General features: G+C 35.4%; 2 protein-coding genes across 2 annotated transcripts; both read right to left on the reverse strand.

The window, feature by feature from the left end:
- Positions 1-4,585: 4,585 nt before the first annotated feature.
- On the reverse strand, positions 4,586-14,969 carry LOC113761665 (3-hydroxyisobutyryl-CoA hydrolase 1-like). The gene is made up of 14 exons (XM_027304749.1): positions 14,817-14,969; positions 14,276-14,356; positions 12,986-13,054; positions 12,505-12,568; positions 11,017-11,096; positions 10,807-10,890; positions 10,146-10,230; positions 8,189-8,274; positions 6,918-7,039; positions 6,386-6,446; positions 6,107-6,205; positions 5,125-5,226; positions 5,001-5,042; positions 4,586-4,907 (listed from the first exon to the last, which is right to left on the reverse strand). Exons 1-14 carry the CDS (start codon positions 14,853-14,855, stop codon positions 4,770-4,772), a joined length of 1,152 nt encoding a protein of 383 aa, XP_027160550.1. The 5' UTR covers positions 14,856-14,969; the 3' UTR covers positions 4,586-4,769.
- A 10,292-nt stretch (positions 14,970-25,261) lies between these two features.
- On the reverse strand, positions 25,262-27,778 carry LOC113759374 (replication protein A 70 kDa DNA-binding subunit B-like). The gene is made up of 9 exons (XM_027301938.1): positions 27,635-27,778; positions 27,269-27,539; positions 26,865-27,011; positions 26,689-26,767; positions 26,473-26,602; positions 26,228-26,379; positions 26,009-26,129; positions 25,633-25,873; positions 25,262-25,404 (listed from the first exon to the last, which is right to left on the reverse strand). The coding sequence occupies exons 1-9, from the start codon at positions 27,776-27,778 to the stop codon at positions 25,262-25,264; spliced, it is 1,428 nt and encodes a 475-aa protein (XP_027157739.1).
- Positions 27,779-27,792: the final 14 nt, after the last annotated feature.

A 27,792-nucleotide genomic window follows, 5' to 3' on the forward strand; every position in this document is an offset into this window, starting at 1 on the left:
AAAATAAAAGAAAAATAAAAGGAATATATAGATGTATTTGACGATTGGAAGTTGACTACCGATAAACTATTCAGGTAATTGTATTTGTTACATTTAACTAATGAATCCGTCCGCTAGCTCCAGATGGCGGGGCAGCAAAGTTACAATGGAAAAGGAAAGATTTCTTGTATAAGAAAACGCGTTTTATTGATATCATCCAGGAAAAAGAAATGCATTGAGAGTGATTTGAAGTCACAAATATTCAGAAATCACAAGAGTCTATTTCTTGCTTCGAGTTGCAAGAAAATATATGGGCTTTGTTTGTTTAATCAGTTTTCTTTGAAGATTTACTTTCAAACCAAAAGGATTATGAAGTTCGTTATTCAATTACTTCAAAAAAAAAAAACCATTGTATTTATTAAGTCTGACTTGATCCCAAAGAGGAAAAGCAAAAGAAATGGTATTGGATAGAGCATGCAGTGTCTATCAAGGTAGTTGAACCATTAAAACTTTGTAATTAATTTTTGATTTTGGGAAAATGCCAGTTTTTATTCCTAAACTTTTGGTCATGGACATATTTCGCACTCAATCATTTTGGCGTAACACATTTAGTATCTGAACTATAAATTTTTGACCAATTTTATCATCAAATGAAAAATTAATCAATTTAAATGGAAATTGGGCATGGGATGAGCACGAACCTGTTAAGTAAAGAGTTTTGCATGACTTAAAATCAACAAAATAGATCGGCTATCTTTACTCTCTCAACTCCAATACCTTGCTTTCCAACTCCAATTCTTGTTCAAATTGATTAATTTCTCATTTGAAGATGAAATTGGTCAAAAATTGATAGTTCAAATACTAAATGTGTTATGCTAAAAAGTTTGAAAACAAAATGTGTTCATAACCCAAAGTTTAGGAATGAAAATTAGCATTTTCCCTTTTGATTTTAGTCACAGAAATATCGCAATGAACGAAATTCCTAATTAATCAAATACTTCATCATGATCCATAATTGCAAATGGTAAAATGTAACAAAAACATATATGATAGTTTTTTTTTTTGGAGGGAACACATATGATAGTTCATCATCTTATGAAAAATTAAATGAAGACAATTATCTCTTATTTGAGTTTTATTTCAGCTTGATATCGGACTACAAACTCAGATAAAAGTATAAATACTGGTGCCGATGCTACCTGATTTGTCAATACATCTTGACAAGCCTTTTAACTTTTTCAAAGACTCAGACATATTTACAAATTTGATGTCCAATAAGATTAGGGTTTCATTAATTAGCTCTGACTATTTTAGTGAGAGACGTTTACGTTTTTTTTTTTTTTTTTTGTCTACACAGGGGTGTCCGGGTCAATCCTTACGGGACCCGACTAATCCCCTGCGGCCCGGCCAGGCACCCCAACCCAACCCAAGCACGATATGTGCGCAGAGAAATCCAGCAGAGTAGAGACTCGAACTTGGGACCTATTGGTCACCGATGGGAGGTGCTACCGCTGGACCATTCACGCGGGACCAGTGGGAGACGTTTACTTGGTCATTCACTTTAATAGTAGGAGAGAGATAGGAAAATCAAATAGGCAGAGACCACCTTAATTTTCCACACACTGACACTAGTTTTTCTAATTAGACTTTTGTTGCTTTAATTGGCGCTTTGATTTTTTGGGACTTATGGAATATTCGTTGAAATCGAACTGCATAGGTTGGTTGTTACAGACTTACAGTTAATAAATTGGAATTAAAGAGATGTCCACTTTCCCTGCAAATCCGTCTAAGATGAAAATGACAACCAAAGTGCACTGCAAACAACTGCAGAGTACGACTAAATTAAACTCGTATAGAGTCGAGGGAATAATGCATTGAGTGATATAAAAGAGGAAGTGCAAGGGAGAGAACTGATTTTGAGACCTTTCACTTATATTAAAAAAAATAAAAAAAAAACTCCTAAAAATTAATATTATTGGTAGAGAAAGGCAAAAAATGCGATTTTTATTTGACAAATGAGTTTTTCAAATCGAAATTCGTAGTTTGAAGATTATGTACGAAAAAAGTTGTATGTGGTTGTGTTTCCAGACATCCCTTTTTTTTTTCCCCCGAGAGTAAACCATTTGACAGCGATTGTATACTTGTCCTCCAAAGTTATAGACTTGAAAGCAGAAATTGGGCCTTGGGCAGAAGTACAAGGATACAATATAGGGGTTTGCTATAACTATCAAACAAGCCGATGATTTTGATGGTTTTGGAAATTTCAAAGCACTAAAGCACTTGGTCTCAACATGTGATCAAAGCCAGCCTTTGATGGTCAAAGGGAATCTTAGTTTAACCACCAAAACGACTAAACCAGTGATTTTTATTGGAGTTCAGTAGGAATTTATGTATTGCTAACATAAACACTGCTAATTTTTTTTTAAAAAAAAAATGCTGTTTAACTACAACTCCATGTGTTGTTCCTTCAATTGTTTGGTCAATGCCAACTCATAGGGCAAACCCCTTGGATTTGTTGTACTAAGTTTAAAAACAAATAAAAGTATATATATTTTTTCAAGAATTTGTTGGCTTCAATTTGTAGTTTAAACCCATGTTGAACCCACTTCAGATGGAAAAAAATTAGTCTTTTTTCTTTTTTTAGGTTGGATAGAGGAATAGTCTTACTAATACAGACAGCCCATTTTTGCAGTGGCATTGAGTCATTGACCTGCCGACCTTAGGCAAGGTTAGGTATGTCCACTGATTTCTTTCACTAAACAAAATTTTTAGTGTGCAGTCAAAGATTCATCTTCTTAGTTGTTTTATTTCGTAATCGATTTTTTGTCATATCCAGTTTCTTCAATATTAAAAGAATTATGTCTCTTTCAAGATTAAGACTCACAGATTGATCTTGATCTTAAGGCATGATTCAATTTTCGTAAGAGATTATTTACATTATACTTGGAGAATTCTTTGCATGTGACAAACTAGGCTACAGGAGGTCAAGTAAACTGTAAAAGTCATATGGTGTTTTGATGATTCAATGCCATAGTCATAAAAATGGATTATTCCTTTCTGTCATTCATTTCTATATTCTATTTTCCTTCTGAGCATAATCATGACAGTTCCTTGAGGATTGATAATATTCACTTTCTTTTCCTTATCTGAATCACAAGTGGCAAGTTATCAGATACAACTTGTCCACAGCTGGTTTATTAGCTGGTTTTCTATAGGAAGGCTTGACCATTTCTCTGCACAAAAGTCTATCAAAGTTGCCATAAATGATCCTTCTGAACAACCTTTGAAGCATCAAGTTGAGAATTATTGAGAGTACAGGTGAAAGCTCAGGTCATCTGAAAATGAGGTCCAAGTATTTAACAGTTGGAGCAAGAGATGACTGATAAATTGCACCTCTATGGGTCACAACTATCACTAATTTATTCATTTTCTTGTAACAAAGGCCCATTTGGCAAGTGAGTTTTTTGAATGTTTGTCTAAAACTTTACTGTAACTTACTGTAGAAATTGTATTTTGAGGTTACTATAATTAAAATTGTTAGAAAACTTGTGCAGACAAACTTGGCCAAAAACTTGCTTGCCATACAAGGCCAAAGTTTATAAACTGAACTCATTTTCTCTCCTTTTCTGCAATTTCGAAAACATGCTATGGATTAGAGGTGTCAATATGGATAAATGGTTCATAATTGGTTTTGCCTTAATAGATAGTGGATGAAATTTATCCAATCCATTTAATAAATGAATCTAAATAGATTAAATAAAAACCAATTATCCATTTATAATCCATTTAAATAATTCTATCAAGACCAAAGCAGTATCAAAATAAGCATGGTGAACACAAATTCCTACAAATCACTTGCTCACTAAAGTGCAAGTTAGATAGCTTCAGAATTCTGTTTCAAGAGTTTTCTGCTTGATACTCTTAAGATCACATTGAACGCAACTAAAGAGCCAACCACTTAAAAAGGATTTACATATTTACACGGGGGCCAAAAAAAAAATAATTTCAGGCAAATAGGAGTCTAGCTCAAACCCAAATTCCAAATCCCAAAACCACTAGAGAAAATGATGATAATCATGTACGATATTAAATATTTCTCACTAGCTATTGCGTCTAAATAGAGTTCGCAAATGTTCGATAGACAGGACAAAAAGGCGCCTGCAGCAACCACGAGTCTATGCACTGAACATGGAAGTTGTGGTTGCAAATGTGCAGCAATTTGCAAACTTCACCGATCTTGAAACCCTCCAAGCACACAGCACATTCCTTGTGGGGGTCTTCTTCCTTGTACTGGAAGATGAGTATTTATAGAAATGTCACATGCGTATTAGCTGTTTTTGAGAATGACTGTTTGAAGATGAGTTTTTATAGTTGGGTTCTCTGCCTGGAATCGAGTTGAAAAGCATGCAACAAGAAACATGATTTTTAGTCAATTCCTTTCCGTTTCTTTTATTTGGTTTTTAAGTAAATGGATATATATGATTTTTGTGAATAATCCATATAAATCCATTTAATTTAATGATTTTACTTTGATCAACCATTTAAAACTAATACTATAAATGGATCATCCAAATCCATTTACTTATGAATTATATGGATGGATAAATGGATCTCAATCCAAATTGACACCTCTAATCACAATATTATGAATAATTCCGATCTACATCAAGAAAGCCTCTCAACAACACAAGGCATTATTATATTACCCTTGGAAAAATGTGAGGCATGTTGCTACATGTTATTACTATGATTATTGTACAGAATCAAGGGAATTTTCCTTTGGATCATATTTAGAGCTTTGCAATGGCATGATAAGGCAAGTTTGATCTTGGTGGGAGCTCCAGATCTTCCCAATCGTCTTCATCTACCTTAGAGAAGTATCTGTCAACCATCTTGTCACTAACCAGCTCCAACTTAGAAGGTTGCCACTGGAGAGAGTGAGAGTGAGAGAATGTAAATTGGTTTAAACTTCCATATAAAGAATGAACTTTGTTGGCTAGATAATTTGGATTCCAGTCTACCTTTGGATTCCTGTCCTTCTCCAGCAATATAGCTCGACATCCCTGCACTTGCACACAGGTTTAGTCATCTGGAACTGGGGGAAGAAAGTAATAAGGAAAAGGATAGAATTGAATTGGTACACACCTCAAAAAAATCCTTGCTCATTTCGCCCCTCATGACATGGCAAACCATTCTATATTCACGAACAAGACATTTACCAACGCCTTGGAGCCTCCCTTCTCTAATCTACAATAAACAAGCAGAAGAACAAAAATTGTTTAATAAAACGAAAATCATCAAACTTTCTGGAGTACACATGATCACTGTGCCTAGAAATGGTATCTGGACTTCGGAATCATCAACTCACTGCAGCCCACTTCTGAGCTCCTCCTAGGAATATATCAATAAGCCATCTAAACAAAATTCTGCAAGTTAATCTCGAAAGGTTGATGGTGAACAGTACCACAGCTACGATATTCAAGTCCTAGTTTATCCCACCTCTATGAAGCATTTTCCACAACCTCCCAACCAGCCATAAGAACTAAATCGATCGAACTTGGCTTATTTAACAAAAGTGTCACTACAGACAGAGTAGCTTATACAAACAAAACAATGCATGCCCAGCGCATAGGATGTTATAAAGCAAACGTGAACAAATCCTAAAAGTTCTATCACGCATAGGAGCATTAGCTAAATGTCCAAGATAAATAATTATTTCAAAAAGAACATAACATGATAACAAGCAGCCATAATGAACTTTTTCCCAGCAGTTTGCCTAATCCCACCACTTTTTATCTGCACCAGACGTAAAAATTGCTAATGCAATCCTTCGAGGTATTTGCAATTGTTATTTGATTTCTGAGTGAGAAGATACTGAGCCATTTTACAATCAGATAGCCATGCCTTTTTGGTGGGATATGCCAATTGGATTCAATAGGATCATCATTATGCTCGTTTAAAGATTTTTTAGAAGTTACTCAAACAACCTGCGTACTAAAGCATCAGGTCATGATAGATTGTAGCTAACCCATTTTGCATATATACATATTAGACCTTGTTGGTAAGGATTCAGACGCAATTTAAATCAAACAATTTCCGTGCCAAACAAATATCATTAAATGTTTACCGATCTCAATGAAATCTTTAGACTTGTAGGGGATGCTTTCTTCAGTGACTGGATAGTTGATAAGATCCAATCATCATTGCTGCCAGCAGCCTCCCTCTCCTAACAGAATTGAGTGCAAAATTGTTGGCGAGCACCATTGAAATTCTCAAGAATAAAATAAGAGAACCAATCATAAATCTAACTTGTAGGGTCAAAAAAAAAAGATCATTGGTACAAGCTAACAAACAAAATGGTTATTGGGCAATTTCTTTCAGAAAAGGGGAAAAATATTAAAATTACCAGTGTAGATATAATATCTTCGACAGTTCTTCGAGAAAAAGACTTGTTAATGATGGTCAACCTGTAGATATATTTCAACATTAATGAGGACGCTGACAGAAGACAAGAATGAAATAATGACTGCATGGAAAGGTAACACAGGTCCTAACTTCATAAGGTACTCTTCAATTACCAGGCATTACAGCTAAAGAAAGGAATATTAATCTGAATATATGCAGCGAACATTGAAAAATATTATAAAAGACTCAACCTACATTACCATTTATTACCTTTTTCCCTGCAGAAGCAATGCAAAGAACTGTTATTTCCACCACCACATATAAGAATAGACTTTTAAGACAATCATACAAAACTAGTCTTTTGAACTCATATACAAGACCCTTGACGTAGAAACAATAGCAAGAAAGATGCTAATTACAATTTACTAAACGTATAAGCAAGCATCAAATTCACAAGCAGTTCCATTTTGACACAAGCAGAGGACATTCAAGGTAATTCGTATGCAATGATATCATAATTAACAGTAAACTACCTATGATAAAAGCTCTTCTCCTTCAAGGTTGGCACTTGTGAGAATTCACTAATGATTGAAGAAATAATACCGAGATCACTTGAATTTGCTTTATAGAGTGCCTCTTCGAGTGATGATATTCTCTGTCCAGAAAATAAGCATGATAGTAAAACAATCACACTAAATTAGAGTTTTAGACATAATAAGATGAGAAAGAAAAAGCTGAAAGAATATTTCAAGCTTTACATGAGTCTTTATTCTTACTAGTTGCTAGCCTAAATTATTGAGAAGTTTATTTAACAGATAATATGCCCAGAACATTTTCTTCAAGAGTTGTAGGAAAGGATTATTTAGGTCACCACAGACAGGGAAATCCTCACTGATTGCACTGGAAAAATTCCTCTATAGTATATCATAACAACTAGAACTAGGACAACTCGTGAAATGAACCACATGGCAGCACTCAAAAATGAAAATAATCTACAGATGGGCTCCAAGGAACCTGATCTGTAGACTAAAATCATGTACATAATTTTGCAGGCCACAGAGAAGAATGAATGCTAAAATCAATATGTCATTCATACCCAAACACAGTTCTTTAATACAATGAAGAACCAGAAGAAGCCACAAAGGCAACTCAGGCAACAAAAAGAGCTTAGACAGAGTGATGCCCTCATAGATTAATTTTACGAGTTATGGAGTTAAGATTCCCTTCTCTGCTTGCTGAGTATTTATGTCAATACTAACACTAGAAGCTGAGCTAGTATAAAGGCAGATTAACAGCCTGCCCAACTGGGGTTCATCCAACCAAAAATTTACAACTAAACAAGAAACAAAAAAAATTAAAAAATCCCCTACATGGGAATAAAACACAGATTCTTCTGCTTTAAAAAGGGGGGGAGGGGCGGTTGGCGGAGGAACACACATCCAAAGAAAGAAAAGAAAAAAACCACAAAAGCATTGGGTTGCATAACCTTTCTTTTTTGTTCATTTTTCCTCTTCTTTTCATAGTTTATTATCTTTATTTCACCATTTTGCTCAACCATCCAGTTACGTTACAAGCCTACAATTGAAGGTCCAGTCAATTTGCCCGAATCAGATGAGGTCAGAGACAACATTTTAAGTCTGAACAATCAAAAAAATTGATACCAATGACTAGCCACAAGCATATCAAGTTGAAAAGTACATGCAGATGGTCAAATTTGTAGAATTTTTAAGTCAAAAGTTGTAAGACCACCTCAAACTTAGAACACTAACTTCTCATTACAATAGATGTTAGCAGAAAGACGTGCCTGTGCTGGAACAAAGTGAGTTGCTAGACCAGTGGCAAGCATTTCAGCACCATCAAGCCTAGCACCCGTGAGGCCAACATATTCTCCTGCCAAAGACATTCAATTACAATTGAAAAGGTATAATCAGCAAATAAACTCACCGTACTGATGCAAATGATATTTTCTCTAACAGACTAAGAAATGAGACAATGACTATCACGAGTTAAAACTGCCACAACAAATATGAGTAAAGAAGGTTATATAAATAGCAGTGAAAAGCAATGACTTATTCTATGTAGTAGTTAAATATGTACATATAGACCCAACATTAATGACATGTCTACCTGGGAAATCCTTTCATACGGATAAACATATATACATGTATTGCTTCTGTATCTATAATTAGATGTATCCACTTTTAAGCATGTACAAACGTTCCTGATTATTTATTGTGTGCTTTTATGTGTGTGCATACCAGACACTCATTAATTATATATAGCAAGGCCCGAACAGGATCTGGACAAATGAAAAAAGGGGCCTCTGGATCAGTTACAGCTAAGATTACATTATTATCAGAAAATGTCACTAGCTTATCTGGAACAACCTTCAACTGGATATCAAAAATTAAAGCTTAGGGAAATATGTGAAAAATAAGAAGCTTGGAAGTTTCGAAATTTAAACAGTATCTCTAGTGCCTATGGACTATCCTTTTGATAGGTAACACAATGTTTGCTGCATAAAAGCATGTAATTATTTACATGTAGCAATATAGTGGCCCAATAAATTTGTAAAGTATGACGTTAACTGTTCCAGAAAAGTATTCTCCCCATATTCCAGTAACAACCAATTAAAGAGCTTCCAGGCACAAAAAGGGAATCAACTTCAATCATTTGGTTTTTAATTGAAAAAATTTAGTAACAAGTTGATTAAGATCCCAGAACCAAACATCAATTAACCAAGGAGGCTAAGAGGATCAACCATGAAATAACCATCAGATTCCTCTATTCCTTGAACCAGTGAACACGATAAATTCAAAAGGCAAGTGACACACTGCAATCTCAGAGACCATTTAGTGTACACTAAAGTCTTCAAACTAAGCTTACCAAAAAAAAATCTTGAAATTAAAGGCAGAGAGGGAAGGCGGAGAAAGAACAGAACTAGAAAGATTGTCAATTTTTTCAGTCCAATGAGACTGATCATATTTGAAAGTACTTTATTGTAAAAGGGCCCATTGCCAGAACAGCTAACATCATCAAACATGCCAAACCAAGAACATAATCAATGAGAAAAATATGAGGCAGGCAAAATTGTGGCAATTGAGCTAAGAGACAATGTATAACAGTTTTTAGACCATGGATTTCAACATGAGAATCATTATCAAATTGCAAATGTTTCATTTTAAATCCGCTCAAACATTGAAACTCAAACCCAGCTTGCCCTTTTTAGTAAAGCACATGCAAAGTCTCTAAGGTTTAAAAGGCTGACACAATCTTTGACACAACAAATATACCATTGACTCGTATAAACATAAATAAAAACAGTTGGAACAGAAGCAGCAGAATCAAGTATTTTCCGATAATTTCTCACAATAAAAATCAAGATTACTCTTCTGAATGCCTCAACACACACTTCCAACCAAATATTGCTGAACATATAGTTTATATAATCATTTTTATGGTAAAATAATCAACAAAAGGGTCTAATGCTTATGTAATGTACGGCAAATCAAGTCAGACTCAGGTTCAGACTTCTCACCAATGGGTTAAGTATCTTGGAATGTAGGACTAAGTGAAATTAATGTTCACTGTTATTAAGTATATAATTACTTGCAACGTATAACCTTAATTAACATGGTGATCAATATGGAATCAGGTAAAGTAGGAGGTTATCAACCCTGTACCCTTGTCTGCTTTTGTTTAAAAAATGTTCACTTCCCTAAACAGAAACGAGCAAACAATAAAAATGTAACTGGAATTACCCAAGAAGCCAGGGAGTTTTGATAGGAAATAAGAGGCACCAATATCAGGGAAAAGTCCCAAGGCAGTTTCAGGCATGGCGAAAACCTACAAGAAAGTCAAAGCAAGGAGATTATAGTCAAGAAATTTCACTGAAATCCAAATCAATTATAGCATGAGGGAGGAGAAAATAATAAGTAAACTGAAAATTGAGAAAGTAATAGCATCATATTTTTTGCTGGCGATAGGAGGCAAGAATGCCAATACGCCTTCAGATATTAACATATTATAACCTTAAAAAAGCAGTGCAGTTTATCAATTTTATTTTCTTCTGAAAATTCAATTTATTCATACTTCTCAGGCAAAATATTTTGGATCTTTTGAATGGGAGGAGAGGATAATCATGGATTCTAAAAGACATCTAACAGATATCCAGGTAACAAATGAAAATTTTATCCACTCAGTGTTGAGAGTTCAAATCCCAACTTATCCAAACACAGAAATCAGAAAAGATAAGTTTCAGAAGGGGATCAACTATCAAAAACTTCTGATATAAGTAGAGAAGATGAAAAGAAGGAGAAAAAGCAGCGATCTAAAATCTGCAACATAGCAAATACATTAATTTAGACACAGGAGAATTGCACACCAAGTACTTTCACAGGAAACAAAGAAAGAAGTACCTACCGAATTCTCTGTAGCAACTCGGAATCTACCATGGATTGAAACACCCGCTCCTCCACCCATGACAATTCCATTAAGAATGGAAACCTTCAAAACATTGGTGATTAATAGTGAGAATATAGGAGTATTTAAAGTATCACATACCAAAACCTTCAAGAGTCAAAGGTCATAAACAACAAAATGCAAAGCTTCATCATGATTATAAATTAGCACCTGTGGCTTACTGTATGTTGCTATCAAATAGTTCAAAGTGAATTCTGTACGGAAAAAATGTGCACCTAATCTCCAGTTTCCTGATGCAAATAACAGTAAAGTATCATAAGTTATAGGTAATAAAGGTTCTTACGACCAACTGAAATTTCTTGACATAACTACAATTGCAAATAAGCTGGAGAATTTAAGTATTGAGAAATAAGAACCTTAGTTAAAGTATCTATTGTTAACTGACCAACTTCAAAACTTCTAATCATCAACTAGACAATTCAGAATTCTATTAAATACCACCTAGATCCTTACAGTTCTAACTGTCATTCAGATTTTCTTTTGGTAACTTTTCACGTGTTAAGTTGCAACGAATTTCTTTATTGACAAATTTATCTCCAGAAAGTGTGATTGAATACAGAGACAAACTTCTAGAACTTCTACTAAAAATTAATTTGGTTAGATGTTTGAGCATGCACACTCAAAGTTATCAATTTTTCAATGTATAATAGTACTCAAAAGGTCAAATTCTGATAAAGCGCTGCCTATAAAATTCCGACCAGACAAAGAAGGATGTCAGTTATTTGAAGGATCAAAACAAAACTTACAGAGCAAAGATAAAGAAAAAATATGCATTCTATACTCATATTTTATCCTTTTTACTCACCGCCCACTGTTGGTTCTTGAAAACACTCGGTTGGATATGGACATGCATAAATGCAAACTTAATAGCTTCAGGTTTATTAAGAGTATTTTTCATGCAAATAACATTTCCAGAAGAATTAAGGAAATTTGTAAACTTTCTGAATAAATGCAAATATGCATCAGATCTATTCAAGAACAAATAAAGGAAGAGAAAAAGGACCAAAAAAAGGAGATCAATGGTATACTGAAAACCTTTAACCAACAGTATGAGTTAGACAAGCAAAATAATTAGATGTCATAACTGAATTGAAACACAATCATAAGAAAATGCATTTTAGTATGCAAACAAGCCTGCAATACAAAATTCAATGCTTAATGTCTATTTGTATTATTTCAAGCATTTTTACCCTTGACAAACTTTTCAAGTGTAGGAAAATAAGAGAAGGGTTCTGAGTGACAAATAAAAAATCCTAAGGAGAAAGGTAATCCTTAAAAAAATCTTAAGAGATATTTTTCCAATTTTAAGAGATTGCAAATTCGAGTGCCTAACTGGGTAAAAAAAGGAACAAAAATAGCACAGTCAATATAGCTCTGACTAAACTTGCAAATTAAGAGGTGCTTCAAACATATTGGATAATCTATCATCTGAAACTTTGGGGCTAATTTTCTTTCAGTCTCCTACAAGATTGGAATCAACTAATATTTTCACTACTTTGTTTCAAGACATTCATACACAGGCATGTTAAAGTTACATCCAATCCACCCTAAACTGAAGGATCAACTTTGGGTCTTATCATCTGGAATAGAAAACTTTAGTTCAGCCAAAAAGACAATTAAAAGGAAGAAAGAATCCACCTTGACTAATATCACGAACCACATTTGCAACATCGCCTCCAGCACAGAATGCTCTTCCTATTCCCTAAGATGATAAGCCGGAAAAAGAAAAAAAATCGCTGAACAATACACACCACTTCAAAAAGCAACAAAACAAGATCTTGGCAACCCCATATTAATTTACCAAGCAACAATTTTGGGGTAAAGAAATTGCTTAGATGTTTCAAAGTGAAAGATCTGCCAATTTTTAAACTCATAATTAACATTCTTTAGTAAACCAATCATCTACATCTACCATAGGCCCAAACACAGTACAGAGAAAGCTACAGTGCCTTAACAAGTTCCAAATTTATCAGATCATGGCAAAACAAAATCCTATCATTGACACTAAAGGACATTTGGTCCAAGAAGGATGTTTTGCTCGACCTTCTAAGTCAAGTATATAAGAAGGATCTCCTTGCAAAACCCTAAACAATCAGAGAAGTATGAAGTTGCAGTTTACCTTCAAAACAATCAGCTTTACACTCAGATCCTTCTCAGTTTCTAGGAAAAGATCCAGCAGTCGAGATACCTGTAACAAGACAATCAACAAAGCTCTAAGATATTTATTAAAGTTCAGATACAATTTTTGCAAATGCTTGCGTCACCCTTATGGTTTGTGTGACTAGCAAAATCCTTACTGTCGGTTTAACAAGATATCATCAAATAATATTTTAGCATGAAAATATTTTAATTGCAAGCATCAGATGAAAAATCAAACTGCATTCATTGAAATCTGCAGTATTTTGAGTGAGCTACCGTAGGGGATATATACAAGCCAAACTAGAAACTCTAAAGGTGAGAAAATGATATTCAAAACAGTTGGAAAACTGATAACCATTATGGCCACTTGACAATACAGACCTGGCACATGAGTATTCAATAAACGTATAAAATTAACTAAACGCACAAGCCTCAGTTACACACAAAGACATCGAAATGCCAAACTCAAAACAGTTACTCCTTCAGCATGGTAGTGGTCAATCATAACATCGCCAGTCCTTATTGATTCCCATTTAAATCACAATATTCCTTGAAAGCACAGAAAATTAAGCATTTCTTACCAGATAGAATATCCATGAAGGTTTAAACACTGAAATATATGCATGCAAAACCTTGTCTAGGTTATGAATTTGATTTGTATCTAATTATCACATAAAACAACAACATAACCGTGCTTGAGGACCAGGAATGTAGATCATCGGACCCATAATAAAGCAACATGATCAAAATGGTAGCAAGATAGGACATTACAGGCCATAGATTACTAATTCATGCTTCTGGAATAAGTTGATACCAACTCCATTGCTTATTCCACTTACTGCTGTAGCCTCCATATAATATGCAGCATCAGAGAATTAAAACCGAATGTTTACAACGCACACCCTTCATCAGAAAAAGAAACTTCCTCTCCAACATGAGGTTCGAAAATTACACACACTTTCAAAGAGTCAATGTACAAGTATGAGAACCTCAAAAACTGACACACTGCAAACTGCATTAGAATTTGAATGACAAACTGGTTTAGGTTAATACATATCATCCAACAGGTCACCACTAATTGAAAAACCTAAACATGCATGATCAATCACTGAATCCAATTTATGCAACAAAGTGAGCCCTATTTGCCCAATGAAAAAAGTAACTGAATACTGTTGTTAAATATTCCTTATATTCCTTGCATTGTACAAGAAGATATCAGTGCAAGAGAAACCTAGAAAAGAAACATGTCTCATAATTACTAAACACATACCATGGGAAAATTCAATGCATTCAACTGCTTAGGCCTGTTCAATACCCAAATTCTTGCAGATGACTTCTCTTCCACCAAAATCTGCCAAAACCCATTATTAGAATTCAATAACTGGACGAAGAATCCAAATACCTCCATTTTGAAAAAAAATCTATCTTGGTAAGGCATGGAATATCAAGTATTGCATCCTGTAATTCCTCAACACTAATTTATGCAATTCATTAACTTCATCAAGACACAAAAGAGTGCAAAACGCCACTATAAATTAAGTATGGCACAACTAACAATATCTCCATAGAATATATAAGCTTCTTGCCCATTTTCTTTAAACCATACAAAGCCCAATAAAAATTGACATCAGTTCCACCAAATTCCCTGTAAAATTAGTGCAAAATTTCAGAAAGTTTCAATCTTTCCAATGAAAAAGATGCTTCAAAATCCCATGTTTTATTTGTTTGCCCCACTAACTTAACACAGCATCAGAAGTAACCAAAAAAAATATTAAAGGAGTCTACAATTTGAATTTAAGAAAAAAAAATACCAGTTCAGTTTCAGAGCTGGTGGGAGTCACTGGAGCCATGATTCTTGAGCTTTTTAAGGTTTGGATTTTCAGTCGAACAATTTAACGAAGTAACTTTGGTAGCTTCTGTTCATCTGTTGCCGGAAATTTTGATGGTTTAGATTATACAGAGAAGTGCATGTGAACTGTGAAGTAAAATGAAAGTGGGTAAAAGAATGTATTAAAATGACCGCGAGTTATTTACTGGGCTATTGGATCCTCACACATTTTGGATGAAAAATTGGGCTCCCTTCTGAAGGATTCGGCTTAATATGGAAACCTATGTGGGTTTGGGCTTGGATCTTTAATTGCATTCGGCCAAAGAAACTCACAAATAACCAATTAGAAGTGGTGCAAACTAGTGGATCCCAATTGAGTTACTTGCGAGCTTGTTCCATCCACACTTGCCATATTTTAAATTAAATCAAACTCAAGTAGTGCACTATTTAAATTTGATTTGATTCAATCGCACCCCTAACTAAAATGAACTCTTCCTTTTTATGGATGTTATTAGTTCTTTAAAAGCTCTTGAACAAAATATTAAGTACTTATATTCTTTAAAAAAATTTTAGCAATCATTGATGGGTAGAATTGGCATTTTAAAAAATTTTACAAAGCTTTCTATAGCTTTCCATCCAAATTAGACCATAAACGGCGAAAAACTTTTTAAAGGTGTAAATGCAAAATTCATTTGTCGAATCAGCCCATTTCTATTTTTTTCTATCCAATAGAAAAGTGGCAGACTACTAAAAGTTCCTTATTTCTCGCAATTTTTTCTCATGAAATCCTATCTCCCAAACAAATTGTAACGACTGGAACTAAAGATTTAACCATCTGAAGTGTACATTTTAAATCAATCAGCCCCTTTTCTTTCAATAATTGTTAAAATGGCACTTTCACTATCTTCCTTTACTTTATTCCTTTATGCTAAAGTCTAAAAAAATGTCGCTATATAATGAAAAAAGAGCCCTAGTGGCAATACCGAACTCGACAATGCAGCATAAACTTAATAACCACTCACCATGTGAGCATCTTTGCTTTCAGATGAGTGTGTGTTGGAATAATTTGTCAAATGAAACGGAATTATGAGACTTGTTAATTTTGAATTTGAAAAGTTAATTCGGACTCAAAACATAAAGATCCATTGAATAACTCAAAACATAAAGATCTGTGTGCAAATCCGAGTTTGATACAAGCCAAATCCAAAGTGTGGATTTTGTTCTATGAGTCCAAGAATTCTGGGCTCAAGATTTGCATGTTGATCCATGGGCGAATCTTATGCGGTGGTTAGTTTTTACGAAACGTTATTTGGCACCTTTTCATGTATGAAGATGTTCAAATGCCATCTTCTTATGCCCAAGACATGAGTGAATAGGTCTAATCACTTTGTGATCTTTGTTGTATGTATGTTTTACTATAAATAACAAGTTTCAAGCAAAAAAAACTAACTAGAATTGTAGTGGGGCCAGTCCGCGGGTGCCACGTGTCAGTTCGGACGTGGTAGCCTGTCAGCTCGAACAGGATAGTTCGAGAAAGGGGGATGCCAGTTCGCGCATGGCCGCCGCCTCCCCGCTGGATGGGCCTAGTGGGCCGTGGCCCTTGAACCCTTCGGAGATGGTAGACGGAGCCCTAGGGAGACTCCCTCTTGACAAGGACTCATGCTCCTACAAGGAAACTATCATCAAGGACTCTATAAATACACCATCCCAAGGCAATACTAGGTACGCCATATATATAGCATCTTATGCTGTTGCTCCACTCTTGAGCTCTCGCTGACTTGACCGTCAGAGCTACTCCGGGGAACTAGCCCCGCCGTTCATCTTTTTTGCAGGACAGTTCGCTCGCTCCCTCTCTGTTAGTTCGTTCGCCTCGCTTACCCTGCCAGCGTCAGTTCACTCTACTGTAGTTCGCTCAACACACTGCCGCTCAGTTCGGACACGCTCAAGAATTCTGGGCTCAAGATTTGCATATTGATCCATGGGCGAATCTTATGCGGTGGTTAACTTTTACGAAACGTTATTTGGCACCTTTTCATGTTTGAAGAAGTTCAAATGCCATCTTCTGATGCCCAAGACATGAGTGAATAGGTCTAATCACTTTATGATCTTTGTTGTATGTATGTTTTACTATAAATAACAAGTTTCAAGCAAAAAAAACTAACTAGAATCATTGATTTTTATTTAGTTTGAGAAACTTGACATTTACTATCAACTTTTTTTTCTCACTTTGTGTATCCTAGGGATAAATTGCCATATCCCCACCACAAATACTTAGTGTAGTAAGGGCAATTAGAACCTTAATGATAGTGATAATTTCAAACCGCAAGAGTTTCTCAATTCTTCTTTTTATTTTGTGAGACTTTTGTTTTAGAATTTTTTGTACTTATAATGTGCATTTGTACTACATATGTCAACAGTAAGGATTTTATACTTTTGAATACCCATTTCTTGACTTTTGATATTAGTCTTTTGGCTTTAAAACTAGTTAGTATATAGGAGCAGGACGAGCCGAGGATCCCTCTCCCGCTCCCCACCCCATCTTCAGACAACTACCTCCCATCCCCTCTTCCTAGTTCTTCCGATCCTCTCTCGGCTCACCCCAGGTGCCTACAAATGGCAATTTTTTTCTTCAAGTTCCATTGTTTCCAAACTTACAACAATAAGCCACAGTAATAACATGCAGCAACCAAAGCTCATAGCAATGCTCAAAAGTCGCACGCTTATAACTACTATTAGTAACCTACATCTGTTTGGGCTATTGGCCATCATCAATGACTTAAAGTTATGTTGGGGTGGGAGATCAAGAATTCAAACATTGTCTCCTATGGCTTTGCCATTACGTGGCTTCATTGGGGCATAGTACACCTGTTTGTCCGATAGTTGGTCAGTTCCTACCGGTTCCGTATTGGTTCATTTAGCTCTTCTCCTAAAATGAGTTAGAGTAGGAGTAGGAGCAGAGTAGATGGTGACAATTGACCCACAAAAAAACTACTATTAGTGAATGCCGACCTACTATTACTGCTTTTGCCTTCACATCATTTTGCTAGGGCTTGATTTTTACTCTAAAAAATTGTTGCTCACTAAGATTTGGACTAAGGGATAGTGATGATGGATCAGTCCTCAACGCTTGAGGCTAAGTAAGAGATCTGTATGTGAAGGGGTGTGAATTTTTGAGATATGAGAGCCTCAAAGAGAGAAAAGGCGGCAAAGAATGAGAAGGAGAGGCGGCGAATAGTGTGATTGCGAAAAGTTGCTGCAAAAGAAAAGAGGAAGAATAGACTAGAACATCAGGTTTCTTGACTTGTCCACTATAATGTGTTAGGAGAGGGATAGATTGGGTGGTTCGGAAGAAGGGAATGTGAGCGAAAGATCATAAGTTCAAACTCTCCCACTTACACTAAAATTTAAAAAACAATTGTTAATATATAAAATGATATATACTCCCGCATCACGTCTTATTTTAACCTGAGGGAAAAAAATTCCCCCTCCCCGATTTCCACCCTTGCCTCGCATTTCCTCCAATCCTATTACTCATACCTGCTTCAGTGCCATCTCTATTAATGTACGTTAAAAACACCCTTTTTGGAAAATTGAAAATGTGCCAATATAAAATAAAATAAATAATATGAGTGCCATCTTTTTCTTAGTACACTTGATTGCATCTCCAAGCTCACTAAGTAACAAAATACAACAAAGCCGTCTAAGTTACACTACTGTTGGTCTCTGCCACCTTTTTGATGCACTAAAAAATAACGAAAATATCACCAATTTAGTCCCTAAACTTTTTCACTAACAACAATTTGATCCTTCAAAGTTTTTGCATATGTAATTGGTCCTTAAAGTAAAATGTCTATACTAATAAATAAAGGACCTTTTAGGTGGCGCACCCCAAACATCTTTTTCTCACTCGGACGGGCGGCTATTTAGGACATTTTTTGAAGAAGATATTGTGGCCTATCAATGATGAGATACTACCAATAATAGTAATAAAAAAAAAAGTACCATTAAACGATCCTTACTCTTTCGCTCTTTGCAGTCTCAGCCATGGTTCAAAGTCTCGGTTGAGTCGTCTCGTCACCGTCTCGGGCCTTCCGATACGATATCGGGACGATATGATTCCAAGATACTCGACTCGCTGAGACGTCACCGTGAAGGGTTAGAACGGCCGAGTCACACCTAATCACTCCGAGTCATCCCGAGTCAACTCGAATTTTTATTATTTTTACTAATTTTTTAATTATTTTTGTTTATTATATTTTTTATAAATTTTAGAATATTAAATATTTTAAAAATTTGCGTCTCGCCGAAACCACGATCGATATGCCGAGACGATATGGAACGGTCCGGACTGAGACTGCAACCGCTACGCGACTTTGAACCATGGTCTCAGCAGCTCCAAGCAGATCTCTTAGTAGCTCTAAGCAGATCTCATCATAGGTAAGGTTCCCAGTTCATTAGCTTTGTGTCGTTAAGGTGAGAGGTCAAACTCCCAAGGTCGCAAAGCAAGATAAGAAGAAGCCCTGCCGTCGTGCCTACAAACGTATGCAATACAACTGCTGCTTCGTCACTACCATTGTTGGCTTTACAGAGAAGACAGAGGGGGGCCAAACCCATCGCAAAAGTAAACATGAAGACAGATGTATGGTAGTTTTAGTAGGCGAAATTCTATTTTGAGCTTGTTGCATTGTTATGTTGATGACGTCATAGGTATTGGGAATCTTGAGTCCACTTACTGTCATGTTCTGTTCTCTAGGCCGGAGAATTGATTAGAGTCATCGGACTGGATGCTACAATTTTCCGTCGGTGCCTGTTTCCATTTGTCTTGTCCACCACTCAACTACAAGACTAATAAAATAAAATAGACCACTAGAAAGCTGTCATAATTCTTATCTTAAATCTTGAATTGGTAAAACAATGGAGAAGTATTCGTTTATCATCGTTGGTAACATTTCATAGCTCGGCAAGTCCTTTTTGAAATTAGAATCCATCCTTCAAAACCTGAAAGCCAAGTACGGTCCCCTCATCACTCTCAGAATCGGGTCTCCCCATTTCATATTCGTTGGAAGTTCCTTGGCCCATAGAGCCTTTGTCAAGAATGGCACCATCTTCTCCAACCACCCGAAAGCTCTTCACATAACCACTAGGAGGTGTGCACCGCGCATAAGCGCGGTGTGGATTTGAAAGATCGGCATGCCCAGTGTTGTTGAGTAAAGTAATAAGAAATTGGAAAGTAGAAAGTAAGAAATTTGGAAATTGTAATGAACAGCATATTTAACAGATAAGTAAAAAAACATTAATACCAATGAACGTAGATTTAGAAAACAGAATAAGTAGGTCTTCAGTGGTTAATGTTGAGATCATTGATGTTGAGGTTGTCAACGTTGTGAACTTCATCCATAGCGTAGTAAGTGATCATTTGATAAGCTGAGCGTTTGATCATTCTGAACTTTGATGTGGAGGGTTTGATGTAGCATGTAAGTATTTTTCCGTGGAGAATTGTTTGGAGATGCTGAGTTATATTTATATTCTGGTGAGAATAAAGTGTGAAAGGAATATAATAAGTTGTTGGGAAAAAGAGACCGAAACAAGTGATGCATAAAAGAAAATAGGTACTTACCTCCATTTGCAAATAGAATAGTTCAGCAGTTGAAAATTGAACTAGCTTTTCGGCTTCAGAGCCCATAGCAGTAAGACATAGAGTGCCAGTTGAATCCGTGATCCAAATGGAAATGCAAGCCCTGGAATTAATGAGGTGAAGTACATGCGATTGGAGGTATAGATTGAGTAAGATAAACAGGGTATATTATTTATAAGTACCTGGGTTGGAGATCAACTTTAACTTGGCAGTATTTGCAAGTTATTTTCCGTTCATCTACACAGCTGTTTGGGTGATAACAATTGGGACAAGCTATGTAGGTAAAATCTTGAGGTTTACAATCAAGCTCGACGACACCTCTAATCCATGCAGTCCTTGGTTTCTACATAGAATAATAAAAGCAATAGGAGGAGCAATAGGGAAATATTAACAAGGAAATATGAAAAAGAAGTTAAGATGTGAAATTGGTCAGTAGTATAAGAATTTTACGAAGTGAAGCAGAGCGGCTATGTCATGGATTTGATTGTAGTGAGGGGGAGGAAGAAGGATGTGCGGATTAGTATAACTGTGTTCATGGACCATCTGTGCTAGCTGAGGCGCGTTGTGATGATACCTAAAATAAGAAAGGAAAAGTTAAGGTGGAACAGAGTAATTGGAATGATGGAACATAGAGCGCCTAAAAAATTCTGACCAGTGATGCAGATCCGTTGCTTGTTGTACTATTGGAGATATCAAAATAGTGGTCGAATCTTGAGTTGAAAGACTAAGATCTGGGATATAAGGGAAAAAAAGGAAGAAAATATGAACAGCAAGATGAACGAAAAAGATTTTTTTGCTTATAAGTGTGATGGTGTTTTTTAAATAATAAATAGGAGGTATTTGGTTACAGTTCTGTGTTGTGACTTTCATTCTTATGCCAATGATGACTGGAAAATCGTTTTGAGCAGCTGCAATTGTAGGACCATTGGCTTGTTGGAAGTCATTCTTCAAAGTTAAAATGAATGGCCTCATGCTAGCAAAAACAGGAAGAATAAATATTTATGTGAATAGTTTGTTCGGATATATGATGTATGGAATAACTAAATGAATTAGCAGGTAAGGTTATTACTCTCGATCGGCAATGACATAGTCTCGAGCAATGGATGTTTCTCTGTCAGAAGTGATAGTTTTCACAGGTAAAGCATGTAGTATAATTCCCATGACATCTAAGGAAGTTTTAAAAAAAAAATCAGGATGCTAGTAATTTGTTGGCAGGTGGACAAGATATCGCATGGTGTGAGGACTAACTTACTTATAAGCTGATCAGTGTCAGCAATTACGGCTAATGTAGAGAAAGAATGTAGCTGAAAATGAAGAGGAAGAGAAGGCTGACCAGCCTCTTGAATTTCTTCAATTAAAGTATCTTCAGTAGCAATGAAATGAAATGGATATTGACTGATGGCAGTATCAGTAATTGGCGGAGAAACGAAAGCTCCAGAGATGTGGTATGTTTTAAACGGTACAAGCAGTTCAGTTGTTTGATCGAGAATACTTTGAGGAACATGCATTTCGACTGTCGTACCCTGTGATTAGCAAGTATTAAATTGTATTGAAGTTAGTTTGATGATTTGAAGGTAAAAGGAAGACTTGGATATATATTACCTCTGCGTCAGCAAGCACAAATGTTTGAAATTGTTGCTGAAGAATTGAGCTAGACTTCACATGTGTTGCTTCAATTGCCTGGACAGTAACTCCCCAGTGTTTCAAGGACGGATGAATAGCAGACAAAGGCATGGTAGAAGGGTTCATCTTACGGGTATTGTTTAGCAGGATGTACTTTGAAGAGAAGATTGAGCGTGCTGGGTATTTGCAGAGGAAACTAAATGTGATTTATTGGTAGCAGGTGATGAATATGTAGAAGAGAAATGGTAAATGATTTGTAGAGTGGTAGGAAATGTAAATATGAGTAATAAGTTGAGTGATGGGTTGAAAAGAGAACAAGTAAAGAGATTGGCAGGCATGAAGTTGCAAATCTAGCAATATAATGCATGCAGTAAAGGAACCTTTGTTAGGCCTGCGGCATTTTGTCTGCTAGTAGCTCTAGACTTTTTGATTTAAATCAAGAATTCCTTTTTTAATGCTTATAAGGTGAACGAATAATTTGGTGTAAAGTAAGATGGTTGTGGCTGGTACTGGAAAATTATACGAAAAGGAACAATAAGTATGGGCGCACAACTCTATATCTAAAGTGGAGAATTTGTAATATTTGTTATAGTGGATGGTAAATACTGTAATTTAAATTATTAGTATATAAAAAGTATGAATGTTAATATTAAGGAGTGCAACTGTAAAGATTTTTTTATCTTAGTTTTTGTTATTTTTAAATTATACTTATATGATTTTAATGTGGCACCTATTAAAGGAAATAAAACACTTCAATTGATTATATTTTAATGTTATTGGCAATTATAATTAAAAAAATTTTATTAAAAATTATTTACCTATCCTTGGACTCAATCTTCTATTATTATACATACCAATCATTATTATTATATAAAACGTATGAATGTTGGTATTAGGCAGTGCAAGTGCAAGTAGTTTTGATTTTGTTTTTTGTTTTTTGGAAATTACCTTCATGTTTATATGTAATAGAGTGATGAATATACTATAATTTTGGCTAAACATAATATTGTCAATATTTGATATGTTAAAGTTTAAGTTATAAATGAAAAAGTATTTGGTTTATGATTTCAAATTGAATTCTAAGGGATATGTGAACTATATTGGAATGTTTTTTTGATTTGATAAAATTTTTAAAAGTAAATATTGCAAATAAAATGCACAGTGAAGGAATATTGTAGGGAGAAAAGAATAGCTTGGTTGCTGAGTGTTGGGTCATGCGTGATGTTCAGTTCATGTAGGTCACTGCATTGTCAGAAATCTGATAAAATTTTGCAGCAAGGGAATATATTCCTGGGCAGAGTAAATTGTTGGATATGTATTGCAGTAAAAATGAGACAGACCAGTCTTTTTTGTCGAGAAGCAGGTTAATAATAAACTGATTATATATTTAATGAAGGATTACATATGTAAGTGGATATCCGTCCACCATAAAAGTACAGCAGAAAGATATTGTACCAAGGGAAAATCTTCTCAATTCCATCACTACTAAAGATTAAAACAGCAAAGCTTGTCTGTGATTCTGGAATGAAGACAAGCGTATCATTATGCTGCAGATGATGGTCCAGAACAAACTTTCTCCAATTTTGTTTGAGTCGGTTGCGCTTTATTCCAACTTGAGTGATGTTGTTGCCAGTTTTTAGAACTATAGTTGGAGTTCTGTTACCATTTAAAAAGTGATCGACAAACCGAGGGAGTTTCTACAAATAAGAGAATGTAAGTTAGTTAATGAAGAAGGGTAAATTATTCTGCCGGAGGAAAGGTGTTTAGAAACGGTGGATAGAAAAGAAGATTACCAAGGAATTTGGATATGCTGAGTCAAACGTCTGATAAAAGCAGATTGAATTGGATAGATCTTGAGAGAAATCCAGGCTTAGTGATGAGGAAACAATTTGCTGATGAAGTGATAAAAAGGTAGGATCTGACAAGACGAAAGAATAATATTGTAAAATATAGTAAGTGGTATATATAGACTGCTAAATTAGAAAGGGAAATATAACTTGTGAACCTATACTGCTTTGCTGATGCAAAAGATTCGGTAGGGAAACTGTCCAACGGAGATAGACTTGATTTTTCAGTTCACAGAAATGAATGATATAAAAAATTAGATCTCCAGCATGGCGAAGCAATAGCATATCATGCTCTTTGGTCATGTTCTGGTGACAATATTCTATCCATCCTTCTTCAAAGCTGCTATTTCTAACTGAGATAGTCCATCGTTGCAATCCATGTCTGAAGGTGATTGTAGTGTCATCGTGTTGGCTCAGCAATATTTGAAATTCAACAGGCAAAGGCTGTATGTTGCATAAAAAGGAAGGTCATGTTTGAACGCAAGTTGAAGAATAAAGCATAAGAAATCTATAACATTGGAGACAAATATTATTACCTGTCCTTTGTTTTTGCATCTAATAAAAAAGCAATATGTTTGTGGAGCATTGTTCGTGCTGTGAGAGGAATTCATAGAAACGATAGATGTTTGTGCCATGAAGGTGTTAAGACGAATGGATGAGAGCAGTTGGTCAGTGTAGTTGGATAAGTGTGAGCTATGAAAGCATAAAGAAAGAGATTTGTAGTAAATTGTAAGCAAAGGCATGCACATAGTAAGAAGGAATGGAAGAGGAAACAGACTTATATATATATACTATCAAGTGATTCCTGTTTATAGCAGCAGAACAAATATAATTGGTTGCGTGTTGGGCCAGTAGTTTAGTAGATGACAATGCTGATGTTCAGAGAAGTACATATTATAATTGATACTATATTTGTTATATCCACTGAATAATTAATGCAGAAGGAGATAACTCTTCAGTAAAATTGTGACTAAAGTGTTCTGGTGTAACTGAAGGGTAATGAGCATCGGATTGAAATGTAAAGGTGGAATAGCTGGAAAAAAGTAAATGACAGTAAAATGTCCTGTTAGAACAGCAATGGAACAAGACATAAAAGTTATTTTCATTTTAGCTGCAAGTTCCAACAAAGGGAATCAAGCACTGGCAGCATAGTTCCCCTAGGAGAATAAACCATCAAACAAAATAAAGTTCAAAGGAAGGGGATCAGGCATGGGTAGCGTGGTTTCTGAGGCAGAATAAGGCGGTGAACAAAAAGCAATTGATAGCAATATACAGTACAGCTACCTATTCGGAGTTATTAACACAAAAGGAAATAACACCAGTCTACATGAGCCTGGACTTCTTCTTAGAGCCTTCACTGACAGAACGGGAAGTATTATTGGCTTGATCAGCTAAGAGTTCCAATTTTTGAGTTAAACATTGTCTAGCCTTGGAAGCTGGTTTGGTTTCTTGAATAGCTGTGGCTCCTGTAAGAAAATCAAATTTGTTAACAAAGGCGAAATAGTAATATATGTCTATATACGCTACATCTAATAATGATAGATGAATATATAGTCAATTGTATAATAGAATTAGAAGAACAAAGGAGTTTTTGAACAGATGTTTATGAGGCATTATTATTTGACCTGAGAAGGAAATGGAGGTTTTATTAATGTCATAGATACAATTAAATGTTACTGCTAAACAGTTAATACCTGAAGTGACGATGTCAGTGGTGTCAGATTGCAGCTCGATTAACAAAGTAGGATTTTTGGATTCAGCATTTTTAGATTCAGCAGGGGAATCAACAGCATCACTATTGAGAAGTTCAGAATAGTAGATAACTGTATAGCGTTGTTTTGCATCAGACATTTGAGCCTGCACTGGTTTTATATGTATGAGAAACCACTTGGACTCCAACTCCTTATGGACAGCCTCCAGAGGGAGCTCAATGTTCTATAAAAGGAAAATATGGACGGGAAAAATAGGTGAGTGGATAAGCATTATATTCACAATGCAGAAGTCTGCTACAATAACAATTAAATGGAAGGGATAATAATTTGACAGTTATTTTTTGCAAGGAAAACAGGCCTGCTTAAAATGGTCCATTATTTCAAGAGCAGTGAACTTTAGCAGCTTTTCAGCTTGTTCTCCAAAAACAGAAGCTGTGATGGCACCAGTATCATCACATAAATCCATATCAAAGCGACACCTATAGATGTATGTAAATTTGAGTGAGGCATATGTGTTAAAAAAGAGTTAGCAATAAATAAGTAGAATATATACATTAATGAATTTCAAAGTAAGTACCTAGGCTGAGCAGGATGTTTTTCTTTGCACGTATTACACATAAAAATAACTCCATCTGCAGCAGCAGTGCCCCGACAACATTTTTTACAGCTCATATACCAGTATTTGTGGAATATGTGCTGAAAGGAGAACCTTGCTTTAACCCATATATTCTAAAAGACAGCAATGGAAGCCACAGTGTTAACTTATATGTTAATATGTAAATGGATAGTTAAATGACAGATTAGATGAAGAAATGCTGAAACCTTTTGTGATGGTCTGACATTTGAAATCAAAATGGTTTTTTGATCTGGCTTTGCAGATATCTGAGGGTTATACTTAATATAGCTTTTTTCATCAATGATTGCTGCAAGTAGTTTGGTATTTCTGATCGCCCTGGGATAGAGGAAACAAAAAAAATAATCAAAACAAGTGATTATATATGATTGATTGCTAACATGATATAAAGCATTAATCAATACCAGTTCTTTAATTCTCTTGCTTCCTGTACAGGAGGATCAACAAGGATTGCAGAATCAAACCATGTCGACAGCGCAACTCCTATACGATTAAGAATGAAGATACATTGGGAAATTTTCTGTATCAGATTTTTTACAAAAATGAAAATTAAAATAAAGATGTATAGAGGGAGAATTACCATTATAGTTGTTAACTTTGAGCCTGCGACATATGATGACAGGGTAGTTGCCTATTTCAGCTATAATCTGTTGCCCTTCATTTTTGATGAAATCATCCCACATAGAAAGCATGACAGCTTGTGATCTAACATGAAGGCAATAGGCAGCTGTTAAGACATGTAACATATAGACGTTGAATTATAACAGAATTAACTAAGAGTGTGGCAAGCGGCAGAAAGGGCCGGTTACTGTTCATTGACAAGGACGAATTTCTGAACAACTGATTCTTTGAAATGTTTATTAATGACCCTTCTGTCCTGTGCTTCAATAACTATTCCAAGGACATCTGTGAAAGGAAAAAGTTGTTGTAAAAGCTGTCCTGATTTGAAATGCATGATATATGTCTAACACAGAACATACATACCTACAGATTTATCTTTACGATCCACATACTGTGCCAAGTCTGTGAATTGAGTATAGTTAAATTTGACAGGCATTATATCTTCATCATCGGCATCCTCTTCAATGACAGTTTTACTAGTGAGGATCCACTGCATTGTTAGTTCAGCCGTTTGATATTTTGAGTCGATTGGTCTAACCACAGCATTGGTTATTTTGTACTTTTTGTAGACCTGCAGGATTGGTCCGACCCTAGAAATATCATGGTTGAAAATAATGCCCTCAACCTTTGATCCCTATTTCGTAAGTGAAAATGTTCAAGAATGAATCAGGTGTGATTATGAATATAATATAAAGAGAAACTTTAAATATAGAAGTTGTATTTATCTACCTCTGTGTCAACAAAAATAAGCTTTTGCTTCTTCGTCGGCGTTGACAGTGATTGGGTAATCTGCTGTTTTTCCTGAACAATAACTTTGCATGACCAGTCTTGCATATCAGGCACAATTTCTTTTATGGATAAGGGCTTCTCCATGCTAAATGGAAACC

The sequence above is a fragment of the Coffea eugenioides genome, chromosome 2, assembly GCF_003713205.1.
Source record: "Coffea eugenioides isolate CCC68of chromosome 2, Ceug_1.0, whole genome shotgun sequence".
In the NCBI taxonomy this organism is placed as follows: domain Eukaryota; kingdom Viridiplantae; phylum Streptophyta; class Magnoliopsida; order Gentianales; family Rubiaceae; genus Coffea; species Coffea eugenioides.

Bases quoted from the DNA above. Each gene is read 5' to 3' on its own strand.
- LOC113759374 (XM_027301938.1), bottom strand. From the start codon at position 27,778: ATGGAGAAGCCCTTATCCATAAAAGAAATTGTGCCTGATATGCAAGAC. The intron at 27,012-27,268 runs GTATGTATGTTC...ATGTCTTAACAG, and splicing joins TCGTAAAGATAAATCTGTAG to CTGCCTATTGCCTTCATGTT. The intron at 26,603-26,688 runs GTATTGATTAAT...CCTCTATCCCAG, and splicing joins GCAAGAGAATTAAAGAACTG to GGCGATCAGAAATACCAAAC.
- LOC113761665 (XM_027304749.1), bottom strand. From the start codon at position 14,855: ATGGCTCCAGTGACTCCCACCAGCTCTGAAACTGAACTG. The intron at 14,357-14,816 runs GTATTTTTTTTT...GGGTTTTGGCAG, and splicing joins CCAGCTCTGAAACTGAACTG to ATTTTGGTGGAAGAGAAGTC. The intron at 7,040-8,188 runs GCACGTCTTTCT...TTTTCTGGACAG, and splicing joins CTCACTTTGTTCCAGCACAG to AGAATATCATCACTCGAAGA.